At 43.0% G+C, this 27,350-nt stretch overlaps 1 protein-coding gene across 1 annotated transcript in view; it reads right to left on the reverse strand.

Moving 5' to 3' along the window:
• Positions 1-27,350, reverse strand: part of plcl5 (phospholipase C like 5) — a 68,701-nt gene that overhangs the window by 21,207 nt on the left and 20,144 nt on the right. The window contains 1 exon segment of the mRNA XM_053443461.1: positions 1,935-4,421. Within this exon segment, the coding sequence (XP_053299436.1) occupies positions 1,935-4,421 (2,487 nt within the window).

The raw sequence follows: 27,350 nt of genomic DNA on the forward strand, positions 1-27,350 counted from the left end.
GATTCAACGCTGTTTGATCAGGTTGAAAACACTGATTCACATTTAATCATCTGTCCACCCAATGACATTTTTCATCAAGGTCTATGTGTTGAATTCAAAGCCATTCATTATGAGAGACAATTCAAAGCCTGTGACACTGATTATTTCCATTTTAAATAAGAGTTTGTTGACTTGAGTTTTACAGAAGTTAGGATGTAATGTATTAGTCTGTGTCAGATTTACAGGGCTGTCTTCACAGTGAGCCATGTTTCATTTAATGTTTCTGTGCTGATCACATCCGAGCAAAGATTGGGATCTGATATCAAACTGCTATGGTGTCCATTTGTCACAGGAAGAGTTTTGGCTCGGCCAGAAAATACCACAGCATTAAATTCCATAACGATCGTTCATTAGTTGCTCGAATTAACACTGAAATTGACTTCTTCTTAGAGTCTAATCAGGATTTAATTTTTAAATGTTACTCTAATGAATTTGATAGGATCCCTTTCCCCATTAGAACATGCAGATGTTTCTCTCTTTCTAGGGGTATCGGGGAGTAAAATGATCATAACATGCCTAGTTCTACGACTGAAAAAGCAGGAGCTCTTATCACATCTCATTAAGTTTGGTCGGGTCTTTTGTTTGCTGTGCCATTAGACTGAAGTTACTGTTCAATAAAGACAGATGGTCAGAGCATGGTATTTATGACTCACATTAATAAAAAGGAGAGTTATATGTGGCTTCTTGATTTCTCCTTACATGAGACATTAACATTTATTTGATTTTACGCCTGTGTCAGTCAATCATTCACAAGACAGCGGGGGACTGGTGAGATATCAGGGGTTTGTCAACTTCTCATTACCACACATATTAAAGAAAGACACCTGTTTATAAGCAAACTATAAATACATGAAAAGGTTTTTGTTATATTAATGAGAAATCACTTCATGTAAATTTGTCTGCTCAACTGTGACAAGTAACTTTTTATATTCCACTATTTCTACATCAGTCTTTAGGTAATATAAATAATGATCTCTTCCTTCATTCTTTTACATTACTGTCTCATTTTTTTTCATACTTAAATTGTCAATTATGTTTTTTGAAATGTTATATGAGAGGACTGTTTAAATTGTCTTCTTAAATAAGTAAGAAAAAAAGCTTGTTTGGGGGTTTGACTGTTAGATCAGGGCAGATTTACAAACTACTTACTTTTGATCTCTTTTACATATAACGCGATTATGTTGACACATTTTCCCCCGACTAGACAGAGCATTGTTATCAACAGTCAAGTGAACACAGCAAGATTTTTTGTGTTTAGAAAACTATCAGAGCAAGACCCAGCCTGCCACTCTGACAACCATGAAACACAATGGGGAATGAAAAATGCTTCCTAGCCCTAATTTGAAGGGCGAGAAAAATTAGAAAAGCTTTGCATCACACCCTTCAGTCATCACAAATTAAATAATAAACTGCACTGAAAGACTTCTGATTCTTTTATTGAACCAAATATTCTCCATGGTTACTTATCTTCATTTGTTCAAGTAGAGGAGTAGAGAACTAAGTGCCTAGCAACCTAGTCATCTCCCGGGGGCAGTAATTGTCCCTAGTTAATGATTAAACTATTCATAAACCTTATAATTGTATAGCAATGTCACTATATTACAGCTCTCTTCTGCAACATTAATTGAGCACACTTAGACACAAGCCCCTATCCACAAGAGCAAGTGAAATTAGTCCAATTAGAAACAGTTGCATCAGTTTGGAACTCTTAAAGGAACACATCTACTTTTGTAGGCCAGTTATGCCAAGATAAACCCCATCATCACAAAGCAGTTTTAGGCAATCAAAAGGATAAAAGGAAAATCCTATTCCATATAACCAAGTTTAACAGAAAAAATATCAACAATGATTTTGTGTCAATGTCTCATTAATACATTAAGTCTGTAGTTCCTTACCTGCACATTCTCTCTGAGGTCTGTGGCCTCCCTGAGGGGCTGGGTGGATGCCCTGAAGAGCTCATCTACTACTTTGATCCCTGTGGTCTTGCTGGTGGTGTACTCCCGCGCCTTTCTACCTTTCCTGACAGACAGACCCCTCTTATGTGCCTTTCCTCCACCTCTCCTGTTGGTGATGGCTACATGGACAAACAGGGTGGTGTTAGGTAAGAACTCTCCCGTAAGAGACTGTAGAGGGACATGTCTGTAGCCTGGCTGTAGGCACTCAAATGGGATGGTGTACTGGCCAATGAACTCGTCTCCAATGTAGTCGTCATCAAGCACCACAAAGCGCAGCACTGCAAGTTCTGGTAAATTGATCTGGAATTCAAAGCTCTCATCAAAAATAGGATTATCGCCATTCTGGGACACAGTCTTGGTTCTTTGCTCAGCACAGTCAGCTGGGATGCCATGGATCTCCACATATATGTAGGGTTCCACCACATCACCCTTTGCAGCAGAGCCGCGAGGCTTGGGCAGATTCTGCCCACTGATGACCTTAATGTGAAGAAGCTGGGCAGACACTCCAGGCAGGGAGTCTCGGGCATTGGCACTGAAGTAAGACACCTCCTCTCTCATGATCGCTGGTCGCAAAACATACCCACAGTTGCCATTTTGCCGAAACCAACCAAGGTTGAGGTCCATCATTAAGCCTGGGGTTTGGTAGTTCATGGCCACAATCTGGCAGCCACACTTCCAGAAATCCTGGGGGTTCATGTTGCTGGCATCAATTCTCATAGGTGTGGGATACACCCTGGAGAGAAAGCGCTTGTTATAACAGACAAATTCCTCTGGGAACTCATTGGCAAACCTGTTTGCATCTACCTCATTGAAGGAGCAAATCTCCCAGTATTTTTGGTCCCTCTTCGAGATGTCAAAGTCCCTGAACTGGACAGACTTGCAGAGAGATACAAGATCAGACAGCTCCCTGCAGAGTCTGAGTCTCTTGAAGCCAGAGCCATTTATATGGTCCCTCTCATCAGACCCGAGTCTCCGGGACATTTCAAGACCCTCCTCCTCATCTGTCACATCCCCTTCAGTTTCAGTGCTGCTGGGCGGTAGCCTCTTACCCTTCAGTAGAATTTTACCTTTGAGGTTCTCAGGGGAGGGTAGGTAGTTTTCCTCCTTGTTGGGGGGTTCAACATACAGCTTATCACCAATAATCTTCTTCACATGCTGTGCCATGACCTTCTGCTGGGGGACGCAGCAGTGGGCCACCAGGCAGAGAATCAGGGCATATTCAGAGCTCTCAAAAGCATATTGGTTTATAATGTCCAGAACTTTAGAGAAAGCTAGCTGTGAGGCAACCGAACTACCTACATACACCACGGGTTCATTATCAGGGCCATCCCATACAATGACCTCAATGCTGCGACAGCCCATCCTTAGAGCTCGAATGTAGCTGCTGATGTCTGATGAACCCCAGAAATGGTCTTCCAAAAGGGAGGCATTATGCGAGGAGTTGATGTAGTAATGGGACAGAGGTTGGGTCATATCCTGGCACACACGTTTGTGCTGGGGGTCAAAGATGTGGCATTCGGAGGAAAGGAGGTAGTGTGTAAAGCCATCAATGGAGAGGTAGCTCCTTTCCCTGCCTTCAGCGGATGGCTCAAATTTATGAACAATATTCCTGCTCATGTCCTCCGTTACACCTTCTACACCCTGCTCCACCTCAACAAATAGCATCAGGTCTTTACTGTCCAGATACTCCTTGTTACTTGAGAACTGCACCAGTAAGAAGAAAATCTCTGGCCGTGTGCAGAGCTCACAGTACGCCTCCACAAAGGTGTCCATGTTTATTGCCTCTCCGTATTGGTCTTTCGCTTTCTGGAGTTCCTTGAATTTCAGCTCTATCCTGGACTCTTTCATTCCAGGGTTGAGTCCCTTGATTATCTGGGTGGCCCTAAACATGTCTATGTGTCCATCCTTTTCCATATCTGCTAGCTCAAATACTGAGCCAATCCACGAGGTTCTCAGACTTGGTTGGCTGGGCTCCACCATGTCCACAGTGTGCCGGCCATAAGACACAAGATACCTCAGGCCCATAACCCATGTGCTGACAACGTCTGCCGTACTGGCTACCAAATCTAACGACTCATAGTTATCCCCATAGATGATTGAGAAGGCGCATTCATCAGGGAACTGATCTGAGAGACCATTGCTGCGCAGAACAGGAGTTTTCTTCCCCAAACGGACCTCCTTAATGCTCTTGATCTCCAGTTTGGCTTTCTCTGAGTCCTTCTTGGATGGCTCCCAGCGGAGCCAGTGCATGTCTGGGTCCAGCAGGAAGTATCGGTTGTACATGCGTGAGTTGGAGCGCACCTTCTTCATCTCACAACCCTCCAACATGAAGGCCATGCAAGCAGCTGTGCTGTTGATCTTGCGGTCATTTGGCATTGAACTAAAGGACACCGTCTTCTTCCTCACCTGCCTCTGTTTGGAACAATCCTGGAAACAAAAGGATGGGGGGGGAAGAGAAAAAGTTCTTGATTAGACTTAAGATTTTACCTGAATTCAAGAAATAGCAGCTAAAACAATTATGTATAGAAGGGGAGGGTGATAGATTAGAGAGCAGCTTTACACAAGACAGATACATTACATTGTTACAGAAAAACCCTACACACAAATACAAGCTATTATGCTGCTATTGCAATAAATATATAGGTAGAGCAAACAGCTAGTGGTGCTTGTACAAAATGCAACTGCTTGGCTTTTCATACATCATCTCACTCCTGTTTTAGCTGTCTTAAATCACTACTGACAGACTGCATCGCTGAGCTGCTGCTCTTTTATGAGCTAGTGTGCATCCTTGTGTCTTCAGGAAGGGGCCTTCTGGATATTCTCAAGTGCAAAAGATAAAAGGTGACGAGACATTGGTACTAAGGGGCCCTGAGTTCTGGAGCTCCCAGTCTAAGGCTGTGAGACTCACAGAATCAGTAAAAAAAAAAAAAAAAAATCCTTTTTAAAAGGCCTTTTAGAAATGTTTATGTTTCATCTTGCACTTTATTTAATTTTTATATTTTATTTTTAGCTTTTATCTTATTCTGGATGGTTCAATGGTGGTGTAGCTTTGTTTGTATTTCATTTTGCCTTTGTTTAGCACTGCAATACTGTTTTCAAAGGTGCTATATTATTACCATTAGTAGTGATATTACAGTGCTGAGTGGGCACCATGTGGTGTCTTCTTTGACATTTCACTATTGAAACTGTGAAGATGATCCGATTTTTCTCATAATATATTCATCACAGTCCGATGGCTTCAGGAATAATTTTATGCTCATTTAAAAATTGCTTCTCTTTGTCTAACTATTCTGCTTATAGTTTAAATTGCAGATCTTTATGTAAAGGCAGAAACCTTCTGGGTTATTCCCTTGAGACAAATCATAGTATACTGCATGAGGCCTTTTTTTCTCTAAAACAGTTTTAGGAACTTTAGAGGAGGTTTCATGTTACCTCAGAATTGCAAATGAGATTTTCTGGATAAATATTCATCATGTGGGAGGCCCAATGTGGGAAACATGCATTGGTGGCCAGCCAATTCAGAGGTCATTGAAGTGTTTGTTGTAATTCAGAGGAGACCGTCGCTCTGCAACAACCCAGACGAGAGCCAAGCTGGTGAAAGTATTGAAATAAGAACTCAAAACACCACAAGCCATGACATGGCTGAACTTCTGCAGCTTTTAGGTCTGTGAGCCGAGCTGGCAGAAAGCAGACAGACAGTGCTGTCCTATTTCCACAGAAGTCTGTGGTTAGCTAGATGGCATAAATGCAGATAACCGGGTTATAGGCTTGTCGAATGCATACCACAGAGAACACTACATTAAAATCAAATTCTAAATCTTTCCACAAATTACTGTAGACTGCCATTGATGAAACTCAGAGAGATCACATATTCTCTTTGTAAACAACTATCACAATGGTGACATGACAGTGGTGATGTTAGATTAAAATAGGAAATAAATGCAAGTAAAGCAGAGTAATGTCGATGCTCTTTCTTGTTCAACACCTTTTGTTCCTTTTTTAGTTTCAAAGAAAAAGAAATAAATAAAGTGCAAAGGGCCTCCAAGGCTATGAAGGAGAGACTATGTCTTCCCCCGTAGATGGTGACTGCCTGTACAGGTTTGATGGATCTCCCCAGTGCATGGTTCAACACTAGCCACAGTGAAACACCTCAGAGCCATCTGTCTTCCACCTGACGGTCAGAGGCAGATGACGCCTGGCACCTCATCACAATTAATGAGCGCCACTTCATGCAAAGCTGAAGAAAAGACATGATCATCACTCTTTGCCCCTGCCCTTGTTTTACGACCTCTATCTCTTTACTTCACACATTAGTACTCACCAGGAAATTTTCCACACCACGTAATCCACAAAATTCTTCAGAGATAAATATTGTTGAAAATAACTTCTGAAATTTTCAGTTAGTGTCTTTACTGATCTTGCAACAGATGCTCTTTTGTGTCCAATGGTGCTGGGACCACCTGGGCTGCTCCCTATGTGTCAGAATAGAGGTAACCTAGAATCCAAAGTAACACATCTCTTAAAAGATCTATTTTTTTAAACAGAACAGAAACACATTTGATCTATCCTCTGATTTGCAATATCAGCCAGATGGACATGAACACTGACTGGGATATTGGGGATATGTGTAAAAGCTCAGCTGACTTTGCAGAATCTGCAGTGGTACGAAGGGGGGGCGGGGGGGGGGGGGGGGGTCTGTTCAGGTCTGTGTGTTGTTTCCAGGCCTTCTATAGGGAAGTACAAGCCACAGAGGGTCTAAGTGTGTGAGGGGTAATCTCATGTCCCATTACCATGCTGTTACAATTAATTGGACGACCAGGCAAGACAACATGCTGCTATCCTCAGCCTCTCCATCATAACCAAGCAGGCAAACTGTGGGCTTGATAGGGCTCATTTCACTCACCATTGAAATTTAAATTTAAAATCATAATGCCGGTGACCTAGAGGTACAAAAATTAGTTAGTCATGATGATTATTTCACTTAAATATTTTCTGTTAAACATCTTTCTGTCTTATTATCTAAAATATAGAGTCTATATTTTCCTACATGCAGCTGTCACTTTTCCCTTGATTGAGCTTTCCTGGGTCACACGCTATCACCACTGTTTCACAGCCCCTGCGGTCTTTCCTGGTAGAGATGTCAGTATTCCTGTGTGTGTGTGAGTGTGTGTGTGTGTGTGCTTCTGGCTCGGCTGCCTGTTGCTGCCGTTGCAGCGGTGATGTGAGGGTATTTTGGTGATCCTCCACACCTACCCCCATCCTCTTTCCTGTCGTACCACTTGCTGCCCCAGGCTGGGTCAAACACTCCCTGATGGAAAGGTGAAACTGCTGGGGCCAGGCAGACTGTGAAACAAGGCCCCTAACATCCTCTGAAGGGCAGAGGTATGTCCACACACACTCTACCCCCTGTCACTGTCGTCACTCCAGTGGCTGGGCAACGGGACAACTCAACGCAAGACGTGAAGAACTCAACTCTGGGGAGGCAATTAATGCAACATGAGCTCTCAGGTTGCCTGTTGCACTGCAGTGAACCACTGAGTGGATTATGCGTAAACAATAATGCTTTAAAATGGTAAAGTGGTTATATTTATAGACATCCTATTTAGTATAGTTCTACGATAATTATATTTCCAATCATATGGTTAAATGTAGGCAGCACAGTGTTGAAGTTGTTTTCTGTGTGGAGTTTACATCTTCTCCCAGTGTCTGTGTGGGTTTGCTCTGGGTACTCCGGCTTCCTCACAATCCAAATACACGCAAACTGGGGTAAGGTTAATTGGAGACTCTAAAACGACTGTAGGAGTGAATGTGAGCGTGTATCATTGTTTGTCTCTATTCTATATGTTTGCACTGCGATTCACTGGTGATCTGTCCAGGGTGTTCCCCGCCAGTTGCCCAAATGTCAGCTGGGATTGGCTCCAGCTTCCTGCGGTATAAAGATAAGTGGTCTAGACAATGGATGGTCACCTCTTAAAGCAATGTAAATAGGAAGTGTGTCTGCTTGGCCTTTCCTGTACTACCCAAGTGTGTCCTGGAATACAGTAGTCTTAGAAAGAATAATGTCTATCATCTCATTAGTTTGTGTGTGTGTGAGTCTGTGTGTGAGTATGTGTAACCAAACAAAAAACCCTAGGGACTTACCGAGCAGCCTGATCTCTTGTTATGTCAAGGAGCACAAGAAACTGTCTTCCTCTGGCTGCTAATGTGGTGGCGTGACAAGTCTCCTTTTTGTGCACACACTGACAAACACCACGTCATACTGCAGCTCAGCATTTCAAGGCTAAAAAGAGTGTGTGTGTCTCACGGGACTGTCAAATGTTAGTATGACCAGAGTGCTGAGCTACTCAACCTGATTCTGAACACATGGAGGATGACTCTCTCTCCCCTGGAGGTCTTCCTGTGGGACCCTCGACATACTGCCTCTCTCACTGCCCTGACCCACTTCCTCCCCATTCCACTAAAACCTCCAACCACCCCACCTCCGTGTCATGGCTGTGCTGCTGGCCGCCTGCCACTAGCTACTCCTTGCTCCTATCATATCTCAACTCTAAAACAGGTCTGCAGAAAGTAGTTCAGCAACGGCTCAGTTGCTCTCGCCCACAGAGCTACTGTTTCATTTGTGTGTGTGTGCAATGTGAAACGGTGAATAAGGCAACTGGGGACAATGGTTAATGGGGAGCGAAGACAGAACAGAACAGAGGCGAGCAAACCGAGGCCAGCGTGATGACAAACTCTCCAAAATGTGAGTCATGGTGTGTATGTGTGTGTGTGTGTTGTTGTGTGCCCGTATGTGTCCTGGAGGATCATAGGATCAATGTCAACAAACACACTGAACATCCTGGCAGACAGCGAGTCACAGCTAAGCCACATCAATGCACATGTTGACATGAAAAACACAGTGAAATCAAACCACACAGTCACAGAGTCATGTTTACTTTGTTTTGATGGTGAAGTGTTACTCTGTCTCACTAACTAGAAGGAAACTCATGTACACAGAGGCTTTCTGCAAACTACTGACATTAAAGACAATATCTATTCCCTGATATAGATTAAATATTTGATATAAATAAAGATCACTCCCTCCAAAAAAACCTGGATCTGCCCCCTTTATTAAATCCTTTAAAAAGTTAATGGGTTCTTGCTTGGCCCATACCTCACCCTTCCACCAGGTTTCAATAAAGTCGGTTAAGTAAATTTGGCGTAATCCTGCTGAGAGCAGTGAAACTCTTTCTTTCTTTCTTGGCAGAAGTTATAACATTGTGATTGAGGCTGTACTTTAACAGTGCTCTACTTGGATACAAAAATGGAGCAATAATTTACTTTTCCAATGTTAGATCATTTCTGCAATTTAGATTTTCATCCCTCTAAAGAAATAATAGTTTTATTACACATCAGTGTGCTTTTGCTTTCCTTAATCTTCTCAAACACGGCAGGGCACGATTCAAGTGAAAGTCAAGTGAAGATGCACTGAAACGCTGAACACCATTCTCCGCAGAAGCCCTCGACATGACTAATCTGAGAACTCTGGCTTTTGCCTTAAATGACGTCACAGCTCAGTGAGCTGCGGTCTACATGAGGATGAGGTATGTGTGAGGTCACCATCAGAACAACCCACCCCCACCCGCCTCCCCCTCCAAAAGTCTAGGCTGCCCACCACTGCCCGGAGGCACGGCACTGCCTCGTCCTTCCCGCATCCAAGATGGTTACACAAACTGACATCTGAATCCTGCCACACACAGCTCAGGGCAGACGTCATTCAGTCTCTAACAGACTCTCCTACCCCAAACTGCACGGAGGGATACATGTGGAGAAAAATAAAGGGAGAGAAAGGGGTAAAGTGGATATATGCTAAGGTCGTGCAGTCTCAAGAAAGAAAGATAGAAGACGCGATTGATAGAACTTGAGAAAGAGGTTATGTTTAATGAGCTTAATGTTGCCCTAATTTGTTTAGAGGATTTGGAAATGCTGTGCAACCTTAATGCCAATAATGCAAATTAAATTGAATTAAGGAACTCAATTTACATATGGAAAAGAGGGAGGGAGAGATAAATGCGATGCCAGTTTCATTTTGCGTTGGCAACATGGCATTGTTTTCTGTCAGGCCAATAAAGCATCTTCAAAGCGAATGCAGACTTTTGGAAATGGGGGAGCCGAGGGAGGGATGTAGAGAATAAAGTGAGGCAGACAAGGGAAAGAGAGTCAGAGGGGGAGAGAAGCTGGGCCTGTCATCGTTTGTCACAGTAATCTCTCATGTGGGCGACTGCTTAAATTCCCACAGCACTCGTCTCAGCCGCATATCGTGCAACTCATCGCACCATCTTAGTGCGGGTTTGGCAGAACACGAACATAATGTGTGAATGGGCGAGAAAATCGAAGGTCTGAGAGGGAATGTGAGATGCGTGAATTGAGTGTGTGCAGACACGCTGTGTGTATTTCTTCCCGGCGAACGAGCGGATTTACATTTTCATCCTGGTGGTGCATTGTGCGCAACAATCGCCGGCCCTCAACCATAATGCCCCGGCTCTGGTGTTAACTCGCTTTCTGTGCTCATATTATAAGTGGAAATCCCTGAGAGAACTCTGCAAAAACCAAAGAGCACCAAACACTCTCACTAATTGCTGGCCCACAGAGAACGGAGGTCAATGCTATCGAGCTGTGGAACCACAGGGAAAAAAAACACAGAGTGCTACCTTCCAGTTTAGATACTTCAGTCACAAGCATTTATGTTTAAAGTACATTTATTTAGAAATTCAATCATGGAATACGATCAATACGTTCAGTATCTACGAATTTGGTCATAAATCAAATCACCAATCTACCTGAGATCAATACAAATTTTAATGCACAAATGCACACACCATTGTCAGGCACAAATGTAAGGCTCTCCTGTGGCCTCTCTATCACGCTAACCTCATTGTCCCCAGATGCTCTCCTCATGCTTTCCATAAACTCAAGTCACCAATGGGGCCAATTATTTCTCACACATTCTATTTCGTGAGCTCTGTTCAGGTGAGTTCGTGCAGGTTGGGCTCATGTGTGCTCACTTGCATGCTTGGCGACAGAGATTCTTTCGAACGGTCAAGTTGAGCTTGCTGTCTTATCAGCTGGTGGCCATGCTCTTCCATAGGCAAGGAGTCAACTGTTAATCTCAGCCTCCAACCACTCTGGGTGATTGTGTTCCTGTCAGGTCATGTGGGTACTCTGTAGAAGCTGTGGTAAATTATAGCCAAATAATCCTTGTATCCAGAGGGGGAGGCAAGAAGGGGTTGTCTGTCCTCAGATTCCTTAGAAACTATTGTTTTCCTGGGGTTAACTGAGGATGTTTGAAGATTCTTTCATCGACAGGATTTCTACCTTGCATCTCCTGTTCTGACTAATCTGACAAATGTATACAAAGATCGACAATGAATATTCAATTCCTCTTACTGTAAACAAATTTTGCAAAAACAATTCTGGATGTACTTGTCACCATCTTGCACAGTCTACACAGTAATCCTGGTAAGGAGCAATGGTATTGTGGTTCCGCAGAAAAATGGCCATCTTTGAATTTATTTGAGTTTAGCCCAAGTCAGATCTACTCACATGGAGGAGGTAGGGTTTATGACCTATTTCTTTAAGATACTCCAGAAGATGATTTGGATTCACCTATGGGAGCTGTTATATCATCCATCTTTTCATATGGTCTGTGATTCCTGCTCTCTAAAGACTCCAGCGCCCTGTTAGTGTGCTAAAAACATGCAGAGACGACAGGGTTCGGTTCTCACTCGGGGCACCCGGACATCTAAAAACGCATGCAGCTGCTCAGACACATTGCATAAGACCCTTCCTAAAATGGCATCCCTTGCTTCTGCTGTCAAAGGAAAAATCTTTACCTATTAAAGCATCAAAGCTGCAATCTGGACAACTTCACCATGGTGTTTCGGTCTCTGAGTGATGGGAAAAAAGTAGGGATGCACCGATATGGAAATTCTTGGCCGATACCGTTACCGATATTTAAAATAACAATCTGGCCGATAGCCGATACCGATATTTGTTTATTTTCTTTTTGTTGTTATTCATTCACCCTTTTGTGCCAGAAAAATAATTAAATCATTATTTAAAAGCACTATTTAAAAAATGTTCAGCCCTTCATCACTCTTATCTTTTAATGAGCACAAATTGAATCAGATTTATGAAACAATCTTTGATTTAACTAAACTTTATTTAACAGAGACATATTATGCCCATTTTACCGCAAGTTGAAATGGTTCCTTGGGATCTTAATGAAATGACTGTAACATATTTTGGTCAAAATACCACAAGGATAATTTAAAACAGCACCTTTTTACCCTGTCTAAAACAGCCCTGTTAAAGTATCATTATAGAGAACGCTCTTCTCATTGATTTACGGTAGCAGTATTGCCCGTTTATTAGATGTGTTACGGCTTCTGTGTGTATGACGTATGTTGTCAGTTCCCTTGTTACCTGTGCATGAGACGGATGAATAGAGCCGGTGCACATGAGAATAAAGTACTTAAACAGACGCTACGCTCATACTTTTTACGCCAAGTTACACTGCGTGAGTCAAGATAACTTAACAAGCCCTCTTCAGTTTTACCTGTTTTTAGTGTCGGGCAGAAATCACATCGCGTCAACACCCACTGTGGCCCTTCGCGATGCTTGTTTTATTTAAACAGTCGGATTCCCCTGGTCCACCAGTTCTCAGTCAGCTGCTAGGCGCCAGCCGAGGCGCACCGCAGGGTGCCCCCCCTCGCGAACAGAGGGTTCCCCCAGCGGTCGCCGTAGCTGAGGTGATCCGCGAGAAGGGCCCGCCGCTGACCGCGTACCCAGTCCCCTCCAACGGCCCGCCTTCCGCACCGGCGATGGACACCGCCCCGCTGTCCAAGAGAAAGAAAGCCCCCGCACCAGTGACGCCGTTAGGCGCCACCGGATGAGGACCTCACGGTGCCGCACACTGAGCCTCCGGCGGCGCGGAGAGGAGGGCGACGGAGCGACTGCTCCCCCAGCCGCGGCACGTGCCCAGCGGTCTTACCACAAATATGAACATCGGCCAATGATATCGGTGAAAGTCAAGTTTATTACCGATAAGCCGATATCAGTTAACGAGGCGAATATCGGCCGCTACCGATGTTCGGCCGATAAATCGGTGCATCCCTAGAAAAAAGCTTGAAAGTTTTGGCTGAAAAAACCTCATAACAAGCAGATTAGCTGTTAATTGATCACTTCATACTGAGGGCACAAAAAAGAGACAAGACAGTATTTGCTTTGCATTCTGTGGATGATTATTTCTTTTTGGATTAGTCACTTCTTGAGCATAAAAAAAACATATAAGGACAGTTTCCTTTTATCTAGGCAAACAAGCTGACACTATGGCCCTGTCCCAATTCAGCCCTTAACCCTACCACTTGGCCCTACCCCTTTGTTTTGCGTGTAACTTTGAAGCGGTAGTGTTTTTCTGTATGTGATTTAGGGGTAGTGGCCATCTAGCCCTTCAAACACCCCTTCAACCGTAGTGTGTTCAGGACCCCCCTAAAATCAAAGGTCCAGACGGAAATGCCTGAGTGCTTAAAGCACAAAGAAGCAAGCGATCAAAATGCCGGACGCTGTGGGTAAAATCCAAAACTATTATCTTGCAAAAAAGCCATGAAAATGTTTTTTGAATCCTCTGGAATATCTTATTTTAATCCTGTAGCAAAAGGTAACATTTGTTTCTCCTCTGTACCGTATATGAAAAGCATTTCCTGCTCATATTATAACGTTTTCATTGCGAGGCAGAAGTTTCTATAGACAGGACTAATGTTGCATTGAAACAATCGATGTAAACACGCAACTGACCTTGTATTGATCAGTAGATCAATTTGTCCCATTCGTCCTGCAGTTGTCAGATGTGTCACTATTATAATGTTGGTTGATATTCTTTGACACTGTAATAACGTCAGTTGGTTGCTGAAGATGTATCGATTGATTACCCAATTCCTAAGGGAAGACTTTCTAGTCCTCTGCCTTGTGGCTTTGTTTGGAGGGGACACTCCCAGCAAAGTGGTTCTTCATATTTTAGGGCTAGGGCCAAGGGATAGGAATTGAGACTGTGGTAGATAAGTGAGAATGGTTTGCATTGTCAACATCATACAATCAGGGTTGCTCCAGTTTTCAACAAGTTAAATTTAAGTCTCTTTAAGGCTTAACATTAATACAAATATATAAGCCATCAAGTACGACAGCTATGAGGGAATATCAAATATCCATAATTGAAGATAAGGCAAAGTAGCCTAATGGAGAATAAGCCAAGAAATGCTTTTAGGTAGCTCTTACTTAAGGGTATCTGTCGTCTTTCCTAGAGCCAAGCCGAGCATACTGCTTTCCCCGAGCCAAAGACAGCACACACACACAGCTGTGTTACCTTCCAAATTAAATCAAAAAAAGAATTTAAATTTGAGATGCAGGGTTTTTTTATCTGATAACGGCCGTATGCTAACAAGCTGACAGCCCTGTGCCAAGCCTCTCGCAGCCATCACTGCTGGAGGCACTCTTTGAGACATAACTACGTTTAATACTCCACCATGGTCTGCATTGCTTTAATTAAACAGGGCTGTCTCGTCTCAGAGCATTCCTCTCATTACATTCATTACCACAGCATTGTCCCATTTCCCCAAAATGGTCTCCAGCCACAAGCACTGGATCTTGGCCATGTTTAACAAAGATATGAAGGATGTTGACAGGGGGGAACGGGACGGGGGGGGACGACAGGTGTGTTTGCAAAACCAATGACTGGTGGAAGGATAATCGTTGACAATGGCACATTGACACCGGGGTCTCATCATCACTCCTCTCCTCTCTCTGTATTGCTTGTTCTTTCACTCTCTCGCTGTTGTTTGCTCTCCCACTTTGTCTCCCTCTCTGTCACTCAACCTTTGCGTCTCTCGGCTCCTGAAATAATTTATTTTTTCACCCCCCTTGCTTTCTCCGTCTCTTCCTTGACATATATGTCTTCATACAACACTAATAAAGAGATGAGATTGATACTGGGAAACAATTAAGGTCTCACTAGCAGCGTGCTGGACGTTTCCACCCTGTGTGGAATGATCTATCACTTCCTCAATAACATCTGACAGAGGCAGCCTGCTTTGAACCTGCCCACAATGAATGGTCGGCCTGAACGGTCGGCCTGAACGTCTGGCACAACAAAAGGAGCAGCCAGAGGAATTTGTTGAAGTACACAAGCAGACACACACACGGACATGTACAGGATGTGGGAGTTTGGCATTCCTCTTTGGTTTCTTCTCAATGTGTCTGCTTAACACTGCAGCTCACTTTGAACAAGATGTGGGAATGTCTCAGTGGCAGCGCTGCCAGATGTGACCTATCTCCCATCCTTCCCACCAAAAGCTTTGCATGGGACGTCTCTGAAGCACTGACCATATTTATGTTAATGTTTGTAGCTGAGACTGACATATTTATTACAGCCAGCTAGAGGAAGCTGAGCTGGGAGGCTGGTTAACAACAAATGTCACCATGCTGGTCCCGTGCCACACGTCTCTGGAGTGCTAAACCCCCGTCTCAGACACAATGATTGTAGGAAATGACAGAGTACAAGGTAACTCTGTTACAAAAAGGAAAATGAAAGTGATGTTAGCAGTTATGATCAATATAAACTTTATTTTAATGGAACCTTACAAGGTGCTTCACACGATTAAATACAGTAGCAATAAACGCCAGATGTTGCTGGGATGTTACGCTTACCTCTTTTTTTGATACTATTACGATACTTTGGTGGTGATCCTAAATGTATTGTGATCAATATTACGATAAATAACGACTGTGTATCATCTGGCTTATATTTGCAAAAACAATGCACATCAGATGTCAGTCTTCTGAGTTTGATTTGTATCTAGGTGTTCCTGCTTATCAAACTAGTGTCCGCCATTTCCTCCTTTCTTGCGTCTGCTTTTTAATTTCTTGAAATATGATGACGTATGATGTCACATAGCAAAACAGCTCTTTTCACATTTCCTATGTAATAGGAAGCAAATTAAGAAACCTTATTTGAATTTTATCGATCCAGGAAGAAAAAAATTTATTCAGAAATCGTTAGAAAATATTGTAAATCCATTTTCTTCCCAGCCCTATAGTATGTTTAGTTTGAAAGAAACATAATGCACTCTTTAAAGACATCAGGTACTATTGACGGACTTGTTTGCAAGTCTATGCATTAAGGTTCATTGGCTACAAATAAAATCATTACCAGACATAGAGGCCACAACTTTCCTGAAGCTTAATTGCCGTCTCTCAGATCCCCGGCACCAGCATCCTCGATACTTCAGTCCTAAAATGTGGCCGAACAGGCATAACCTTGACTGCCGTCTGCATTGCAGTGAATGGCGGGGGAAAGACGTGTCCCTGTGCGTGCCACCAGAGAGCTGTGCTGCTGCTGCTGCTGCAGTACAGGACACCTCTGCTGCACTCCCCTCCCCTCCTCCACTACACCTCACCTCTCCACTGTATTCCCTCAATGGGACCAGAGAGAGGGGGAGATTCTGCACTGTCCTCTGACCGATGTGCCTGGTCCTATTCACAGACAATCACACAAACACAAATACACAACCTGTCCTTGAATGTGATACTGCGTCTGTCTTTGTCCCCTCTAAGGTGTACATTAATTCACAAGTGGACAAACTGTAATCGACACCCACACCTCTAGTTTCACAATCTAAAAGAAGAGGCGCACAAGCCTCCTCATGTGTACGTACACACCCACCGCTTTGCTGTAAAGCCCACATAATTTTGTGTAGGTACACACCTGCCTCCATATGCAGCACACTAACTTTCCATACACTTACCATGTAAGTAGTTTCAATGCCCAGAGCTGAGAAACTATGAAAAAGCAGGAGTCGAGAAACAGAAGGAGGATAAAATTGGCAAGTGTTCAGTCCAGTCACCTGTGTTTGTGCAGAGGACAGTGTGTGGGTAGAAGAGCAGGCGAGCTTACTATAGCTCAGCACACAGAGCCTTTAGTATAAGGCGATTGTTTTCTCCCAAACCCCCGTGTTCACTCTGCGTTTGGCAAAAATAAGGCTCACATCTCTGAGCAGGTTTTCGATCAATGATGCATTTTCTCTCTGACACATTCCACGACTGTGTCCATGAAGCCCACTCACTTCTATAAATAATCCCTGTGAGCCCGATCGTTGGCTGGGCTCCTTCTGTCTCGTCAAGAGGTTGGCAAACCGACTCGTGGGCTGATCCTGTGCCAGTGGACGAAAAAAGAAAAGAGAACTCGTGCGTGGTATCTGCACCCGCTCTGATCTGCAGCATTATGAGCCTTCTTATGCTGCTCCTTCCCTCTGCTTTACTATTAGATAAGCATTTATCAACACGTTCACTGGCTTAGTATATTTGGACCAAATTAACAGCTTGTGGAAGGTAACTGAGTACATAAGCTCGCGGAGTCATACTTTACTTGAGTATATCCACTTTACAGCATTTTAATTTCTATACTGCATTTCAGGTAGAACAAAAAATGACACTAAGTAGAGTGCATACCTCCAAAAGAGGCCCAAAAGGTCAAATCTGCTAGATTCTGAATTTTTTTTAAACGCACCATACATCCGTCTCCTGGTTTTTCATTAAGATTAAAGAATTATTCCAGAGGAAAACTGAAAATATGAAATAATGCAATGTTATTTTGCAATGTTAAAGAAAACGATCCATGCAAATATCAAATGAGGTCTTTCTAGGCCCATGTTCCATCCTTCCATCAAGGTTCGTGAAAATTAATATTAGTTGAGTAGTTTTGGCGAAATCCTTTTTCGAATATTTATAGCATTAATTTGGTGACCACATGTTCAATACAAATTAAAATGTAACAACCCACAACTAGCATGTATAGTACCCACCAATATAGATAAACAGATAGTTAGAATTAGCTCCGCCTCCACTGGCTATACTACACACTAAAATGCTGCTTACCCATTTATGCATCAGTATTAACAATCTAATTATGTCATGTAAATTAACGAGGTCAACAGTACCATGTGCCACTTTGCACAATGTGTACTTTGCATTTTAATAATGTATTTCTGTGACGTGTAACTGTTCTACACATTTTGATTTGAGCACGTCTTACTGCACCGGTTAACGCTGACTAGCAATAATTAGCATGAATGGAGACTGGAAACGGGCAGAGCTGCTGCTGCGATGAGTTTCATTGGCTCTTTTCTTGCAGTGCTGACGACAAATGTAGGACACGGAGAAAGTGGGTGTGTTTGTGTAAATGCAAAGTGAAGGGAGGGTGTAGGACACAGGAGCAGAGTGCTTCATTTTGCACTAGAGCTCTGGTTGAAGGTGACCTTGGCGTTTGCATGGAAATCCTGACTGGCAGCACTGCGGTGAAGAGAATCGGCTCCATCTTGCACTGGCATGGTGGACTGATACTGATGATGGATTGGTAGAGGAATAAAATGTGAACAAAACTGGGGGGGGTCGCATGCATCAGGAAGAAAGAAGGCGGTTGGTGTGCAGGGTAAGAGGGGAGGGGGGGGGGGGGATTCCCTAGGAGAGAACTGCACAGCAGGAGGGGAGGTGAATCTGGAGGATGCGTACGAAAACCTTGCTGATATCCAGGCCTTGATACATGCTGACCCAGTTTCAACAAAAAAGCCAAGAGCTGCATGTAACACATGGACTCATCTCTCCTGGCGAGAATGTGTTCTTGTGCCAAAGGTGATGTGAAGGTGACAAAGGGAAGGAGATCGAGGACAAGTCGAGGGATCATCCTACCATTAATCTGTGGTATTAACTCTTCTGCTGTTTTGCTCTAAAGCAAGTTCTGTACAGTGTCTCATTCTTTCTTTTCTTTTCCTTTCGTCCAGATTGTTATTTTCAGCTTGTGGGGATGTTGTAAGCAGAAAGCAACCAGAACATATAATCATATGCAACACGATCCACAGTTCTTTAGTATAGAAATTGCTGTTTAAGGCCTCGACAAAACGCAGTTTAGTTTTTGCAGCGGGAAGCATCTTTTGTTCTCAATAGGCAGTAGGCGCTTTGCACACCGCAAGGACCTCATGAACTGGGCACTTGGGGCGCCTCATATATTTGCAGAAGCGCTTTGAACGCATTATAGGCTGAAAAATCAATCCCATCACTCTGGTAGAAATTCAACTTAAGAGCAGATAAACATGCAACATCATTCACGTTGTAGTTTTCCTATCGCCCAGCTTGATGAATTGCGAGGCGGAACTTTGCTTTGAAGAACAAGAACAACTTTCATCCTTAAATGCAGATCAATTGCACTTTGCTTGTAGCTTATATATAAAAAAATAAGTGAGAGTTTACTTCAAACCTCATAGAACAAAACCACAGATGAGGACTGATGATTCAGTGGTTACCTAATAATAACCCCCAACCCCCAATAAATAAAACTGCAACCGGCACTCAGTCTGATCGGGGCTTTTAGGGATGTAGAGTTCAATCTGCGGGCTGTCTCAGCCACAATCCTCTCCGGACTGGGCTCCATCAGATCCACCATCTCAGTGTTCAAAGAGTCAGAGAGACTTTGTTATCTAAAATTCACCATGCAGTCTCATTTTGGAAAATAACAGTTTATTGCCTCTTTTTTTTTTTTTGCTGTGTCAAATAGAGTCAGTGTCAGATTGAGGTTATTTATCCGTTAACAGTTACATGTTGGTCTGCATTCTGAGTTGTAGAACTGTCTTGGAAATGATCAACTCAACATGACTGCTTCAGAGAGAAGCTGAAGTCTGTATCAAAGGGAGGAAGGCACCTAACGAGTTTGATAAGTTTGATAAGTGAACGGAGCGCCATTAGGCTATTTTGGTTCGCTGTTGTGTTATCTCGTCATGTGGCTGACTTTACAACTCCCTGCGGAGCACAAAAATCGTTGCGCACATTCTGGCAGCAGCCACAGAAGCAGTAGCTTGAACAGGAGAATCACATCAGTGTTTTTAAAGGAGGACATGGCAGTGCAGAGCCCTCTGCAGCCATCATTACCGTTCTCTGTAGGGAGCATTCCGACCTGTTGACCAGATACTGCCTGGAGTACAACTCTAGCACCAACCACCATCACTTCCCAAGCTGCCCTGATCCACTCTGCCATTCTGCACCAACATTTACATTGAGTCTCTTTAGAGATGGAACGTGAAATCCAATGTGGCACGTAGACAGATGCCGTATTCCAGTTGTAAAAACGATGCCCAAAGTCAAAGCATTACCCACATCTCTCAAGGACAAAAACGACTTTTGTTGGGCATCTGCTTAATTATGGAGAGAAGGGGGGAAGTGTAGAAAATGGTTCTCAGTGTCCTACAAAAAGGAGAAAAAATTCCAATACAGAGTGGATGATGGTGTGGGTGTGTGAGGGAGTTACAAGGGCATAGAGGAGGAGAACCGGGGTCAGAACAGCTGCTCAGGGCTTGGGGGTGGGGGGAGTGGGTTCAGTGGATACAGAGATACAGAGACACACAACATAAAGCTCCATTCATTGGAATAAACTATTTCCTCTCTGCAGTGACAAGCTCAAGTATGGCAGAGAACATCAATTTTGCATTTAACAATAGGCGGAAATTCTTTTGCAATAAAAAAAAAGATATATCCATGTATAATGTATGCTTTCACACATTGTGAATGAAATTCCTACGTGAGCTTGAAAGAAAAAAACATAAAGTCTATTGACGTTTTAGGGGTCGCTGACCGCCCATACAGAGGTGATACGGCTACTAGTGAGATCACTCCTCTCTTCATCCATCTGCTACTCACCCTTGACGTTCACTTCCTTTTGGCATTTCTTGTCTAGATTTAAATGGACCCATGTGAAGGATGCTTGATATCAGAGGTTCTGAGCCTCCTCCCAGACATATCAGAGTTTATGTTTGACTATATGCAGAAATAAACCTTGCCTATTTTCCTTATGTAAGTTCTGTAAATTTCGTGAATTTATGTTTTCTTATTTATGTATTGTTAGTTTATGGTTAAACTGTAAATTAACAAGCCTTAATTACATCTTGAGAATCATGGCCATTTTTTTGTATATATATGAATCGGCAGATATATCGGTATTTGAATTTCATTACTCCCAAACATCGGTATCAGTCCGTTTTTTCTAAATAAGACTGTTATCATTCTTGTGTTGACGTTAATTCTTTTCAGACACACTTTTTAATATAAGTTGTTCAATTACAGGGCCGTACAGGTTAAGGCTCCTTTGTCACTTCCTGTACAAAGGGCTTATTGCGATTTAACATGCTGCATTTGTGAGCATCCATGCTGATTTACTACACTCATTAAGGAAAACACCAGCTTCGCACTATTGTACTATACAGTGTGCTTAGTGTGCAGCAGGGATTTAACAGTATTGTAACACTGCAGCAAGGTGGTGATAATGATACCACACCAAGTTTAACAACATGACGGTTGCTGTGATCCTGAGGAGGAAGTATGCAAGGCCTCCTTCAAAGGCTTTTCTGTTATTTCTCTGCTTCCCTTTGGGTTTGCACCGCGAGGGCATGTGACAGCCATTTGGTAGATTTGTGAATTCAGAGGATATTACATTAACTTTCCCTGAGACCCACCATTGCTTTTAGTTTACTCTTGTGGGGAACAACATGTTTATATGGTAAATATTAAATACTTTGTATTTATAGCACTTCTCTAGTCTTGATGACACTTGTAAAGTGTGACATTTTTGCCATTCACCCATTCACACACATTTCTCTATCACACATCAGTCACCCAACAGTCAGGGGCAATTTGGGGTTACTTGCCCAAGGACACTTCTGTACACAGAATAAGGGAGATAGGGATTGAACCACCGACTTCTCTGGTTAGTGAACTACACCCGCTCTAAGTCTTGAGTTACACACCTTTATTTTAGACTTTACCTTACAATTGAATAATCTGATTAAAAGGCTTTGTGTGGAAAGAAAACCTTCTGGAGAAGACAAGTCTCCATAAAGTGACTGTGTAAACAGATTTAGGTCCCCGCAACATGAGTTACACCTAGATCGCACACACACACGCACACGCACGCACACTACATGATGCAAATTCTCAGCAGCTAATCTGATCAAACATAAAGACGCCAGAAAAAAACCAACCATCTGTATAATCCTGTAAGATAGTGATCAGTGAGCAAACACTATGTCAAAGCAGGACTCTAGGAAGATGAGACAAGGGATTTGTTCACTTTCGAGAACAACAGGAAGCTAAATACCACATACACATTCAGTTCATCTAGATCTTCACCCCAGTCACAGAGGCCTCCTGAGCTTTGCTCGCACTCTAACCAGCTCCCTCTGAGTCCTGTCCTTCACACCCTGGATTTTTGTTTTCTAACGAGCGCCTAATGTTATCAATGGAAATGCGTCTAACTATGTTTGAACCGAGATTACAATCACCTACCAGTAATTGAAATTCATCATCGGTGACCTTTCCTTGGGGAAATTGGGCAGAGCTGAAATACAGCATTTTATCTTATTCACAAACCTGTCTGTGACAGATAGCAGGGAAATTATGAGGAAGGAAAGGAAACGAGACAAACCTAATACAGAAAGCACTCTCTCTCTCTCTCCCTCTCCCTCTCCTTGTCAACACATTCATTAAAGGATAACGTCAGACATAGAGGGAGATTCCGACATGATTTTCTTGCCTAATGGAGTTCAGAGCTGCTGCAGATAGCAGAACTCATCAGGTGACGAATAAAAAAATGCTTTGATGCATACAATAATGCTGGTGTGTCGACAGGCTGTGTGTTGATATGACAATCTCATGGTAAAGTGAAGTTTCAGACAAGAGAAAGTTTTAAAATATATTTTGCAAAAGAGACAAGCGGGGACAACTTAATCGAAATATGCCGCGTATGAGGGTTATTCCTTTTGCTCCACAGTCTACAAGGTCACACAAATGGCAGGGAGCCTCAATTTGGAGAATCCCTGCAACTTGCTAAACCCATCACAGCCTGAATTCAGACATCACAAGGCCGAGTCCAATACACAATACATGCTAACTGGCCTTGAACCTGGCCTTGAAGGAAACGGGAGATGAGCTAAGTAGAGGGGTGAAGAAGGCCCTGAAGTGGCTTGGTCTGCTTCATTCTTTCACAACAAGAGAGAAGCCTGTCAAGGTGAAGCTTTTGTCCTTTCTTTCTCAAGGTAGCTTAGCCTATTGATGTTCATACAATGCATGTTCTGTGCAGGCTAAGATGACACCCCCACCTCCTCCCAAATGATGTGAAACTGGACTCAGCATCCTTTTATTCACCTAAGCTAAATATTTCACTCCTCTCTTTAGAGCCTAGAGCAAAATCCGGGTAATGAATGTTGATTTGCAAATTTGCATAAAGATAGACGACATAAAAGTCAAGCCAAAATATCTCAATCCCCCCCTGGTGGCTGGCTGCAGTATCATAAATGCTGATGGATAGGGAGTGGACCAAACTTAAAAGTCAAAGTAGAAGTCAAATAAATGTAGCTTTCTGTCAGTTTAGGTTATTCTTCTTTTACTTACTTATTTAATGCTATAAAAAAGGGTTGAAACTTCATTCTTGACGGCTGATCTGAATCGCCACATGTTAAACACATGTATCGATGGGACCTCGATACCATACCATCACAACATGATCGTTCTGGTTCCAAATTATGTCATCAGCGCAAGATGGCAGCTCCCATATCTGCATTATTCTGGCTTCCTTTGTCTACAGTGGAAGGAAGTGGGGGTGGGTTGTCCATCTTTGTTTACGGTCTATGGCTGAGCTGAAGATGGTAATGTACAGATCCTTTGCAGTTGTATAGGCCGTGACTAAGTCTACAACAGCAGCTGATTCAATTTAGTTGAGGTCTGTGAATCTGAAGTAGTCGTAACGTTTACATACTGTGCTACAGTCGCTGGTCTGTTGAAACAGTGGCTCAGAGCGAGAAATGAAAAGACCACCTCATCTGAAAAACCCTGCTGATGCAGTATAGATGGTTGTTTATAAATACACTTGTCCAAACTGGTGGTTTTTCTGCTGAGGGGGAAAATAAATAAATGAAGGAGCAGCAACGTAGAGCTCGTCCACCCATTCTGAGCACAGAAGAAGTAGCTATTCTCCAACATGTAGAATAAATAAATATATACATATATATATTAAAATATATATATAAAAAAACAAAATAATCATTATTAATAAAACTAGTAAATAATAATGATAAACCCTTGTAAGGGATTAATCATAATGGTTCAACTTCAACATACATCAATTTATACTATATATACTGCACCTATAACTGTATTCTGTATAAACACAGTATATTACCATCTTAGTAAATAAATGAATTTGCAGTTACAGCCGGTAAAATGAATTACAAGACAGAAGTGAACATTATAAGAGCTGGTTTATTAGGCCATCATGAGCCGGGTAGCGTTTGAAATCACTTCTTATTTTACGATATGGTGTATTGAATTTACTGTCCACCATTTAATGTGAGTGTGTGGATTCTGTCTCTGTGACTGAAATCACTGCTTTGTTCTCTCATTCATTTCTGTACTAATAATTCACTCGATAAAACAGAAATGTCACTTTACACATGTTGAAACCTCTGTGTCTCTGCAGACGTCACCAAATGATAATACAATTGTAATTTACTTCTCACTTTTGAGTGTCTGTTATATAGGGCACAGAGAACGGGGGAGTGATGAGTCAACTGAACACCCTGTTGCTAGTAGCAACCACTACTGGTCCAGGTCTGTAACACTTAAATGACACTAATACATGTTCTATCAGATCTGTGACCAAGCAAATATGGACAAGCATATTTTATGTACATATCTGCATATCTGTGCACCTGCACAATACTTCTTAGTCTCTGGTCCGACTGAATTATATTGCTTGACAATGAGGCATGGCGGTATAGTGGTCCCCCCTGTCGCCTCACAGCAAGTAGGTTCTGAGATTGAACCTGACGGCCGAACAACGGGCCTCTGTGTTAAGTCTCTTGTTTTTCCTGGACTACCGGGCCACAGTCCACACACATGCAGTTTAATTCGAGACTCTAAAATATCTCTAGTTGTGAATGTGAGCATGAATGGTTGTTTGTCTCCGTGTGTCGGGCCTGTAATGGACTGACCCAAGGTCAGCTGGGATTGGCTGTATAGATAATGAAGAGATGAATGGTTACTAAGGTTTCTTTTATTTATAACAGTTTAAAGCGTCACTCAGAGGAATATCCCCAAGCAGTGTAAAAATGTTTTAATAGTTGGCACAGGCTTTAAGCAGAACCGGAATTCAGTTATTCACAACATTAGTATAGAAATTCTTAATAAATAGCCTTGTACGTTTTATAAGATAGTTAAATAACATTTGTATTCAGAATTAAACATTTGTTCTACAGTCTCTATGAGCTAGATTTATGACGATCATGATCAGGTAAAAAGATGTGGGTGAGACCGAGGCCCGGCTCACCACTCACTGATTCTGGTACATTCAGTTCCTGAGCAGTGCAGAGGTGGCCTGAAGGACACCGGTGTCAGTGTGCACCAGCGATGCATGAAGGAAAACAATGGACGTGAATCATCCTGCTCTAACTCTGAACAAACTGAGCCAAAATGCAGAGGGGAATCAATACAAAAGGTTGATGAGAGTGTGAGAGAAGGTAGGTGAAGCTGTGGGTGTTTCGCCTCTGTGTTGTGTAACAGTCGCTAATTCAGACGTGAGTGGAAGGGCAGATGATGAGAGTGCTGAGGGGTCATAGCTGGAGCAGAGTTAGAAAAGGAATGAAATAATCTTTTGAAATCGCACCTTTTTCCCTCACTCACTTGATGTTCTCGACAGTCTGTCAAGATCCATTTCAAATTCTATCTGTCATATGAGTGAGGATCCAGGGTAGGAAGGAGCTTCCATTAGTGCACTTACAGAGCGTCTGTTTCTCTCTGTGTCTCTCTCCGAATGCTGAGTCAGCGTGATGTGAGCATGCAAGGTGAAAATATTCACCAAAGCCTGCACCATATTACAAAAGTTGGTAAAAATAAATAGTCTGTCATCTATAGTGCTAATTCTTTGAAGGTCACTGGATGCTGGAGCTAATCCCGGTTGACATCAGGCAAGAGGCCGGGTACAGGTCATCAGTGTATCGCAGAACTGAGAGGAGCAGCTTTCAGGCATGAAGTCTGGCTAATGTTTGCACAATTGGGTCCAGACTTTCTCCATCAGGTTGCATGAAGAACAGGAAGAGCGCAGCAGAGGGTTCTCCACTCAGACACATTCAGAACAAGGCAGACATGACATCACCCGGACATTATCCAGAATATTTACTAGGGGGCTGGAAGGAGAAACTCGGGAGAAAGTACCTCTAACCTCGAACTCTGACATTTGCATTGTCACATAAACATCAGGAGATTATCTTGTCAGCCGGAGTAGCCACAGAAAACCAACAAAGACAAAGGGTGAACATGCAAACTCTCTTCACTTAAAGACATGGGCATCAGGTCCACCTGTCCCCTAGATTCCCCCCTCCCTTCCAAGCAGTGTCCCTCATCCCTCCAAAATAAAAGCCGATACAGGGAGAAATCCTCACGAGGCATCACCTCACAGATGTCCCGTCTTCTGTTCGGCTCAGACAAAGCATGCACAAGCAAATACGGCCGACTCAACACTTTTCCGGCTGATTGTTTGTCTACCGTCTTCTGCTTTTCTAAAGTGAAGAGAAAACAATTTTCAGTGCCACATCCTCTTTCACTTTCCGTCATATGCTCCAGAAGCAGACAAAGCCGTGACTCGGTAGTTACACAAAACAGCCCAAAATAAACTGAAAGCGATTATGGTGACTGTTGGGATTGTTCATTCTTATAAATCTATCCAGCATTCTACCTGGTACCATGCAGTCTGCCAAACAAACAAACAAAATGTTATACCTATTACATTTATTAAAAAACACAAACTATATATTGAAATGCATGATAGCCTTAGCTTGTAGATCTCTAGTTTCAGGAGAGCCTGACTCCATGATGCTATTTTGAATGCAATGGCCTGTTCCACCGTCATTATGAGCATGTGGGAGTCGCTCTGAAGGTATGACTGACGATACCGACAGAGCTCCTGGGTATCGTTACGGGTTCATTTTTCACACCAGACACGAGCGACGATACAGTAGAGCACACGTACGCTTGCAGCTGATGCTTGATGCAGACGCTTCAATCGGCGGTGTGATGGTTTTTGACAGATGCCTAAAGTGGAAAATCACCGGGTGGAGCAGTCAGGTGGCACTGCCAGTCTGCCTTCGGGGAATGGATCAGAATAGTTTCTTTCGGGGGTGGGGGGGGGGGGGGGGGGCATTGATTCTAATATTGACACACACTGGGTGTTTGACC

This window comes from Pleuronectes platessa, chromosome 16 (assembly GCF_947347685.1).
Source record: "Pleuronectes platessa chromosome 16, fPlePla1.1, whole genome shotgun sequence".
Lineage (NCBI taxonomy): Eukaryota > Metazoa > Chordata > Actinopteri > Pleuronectiformes > Pleuronectidae > Pleuronectes > Pleuronectes platessa.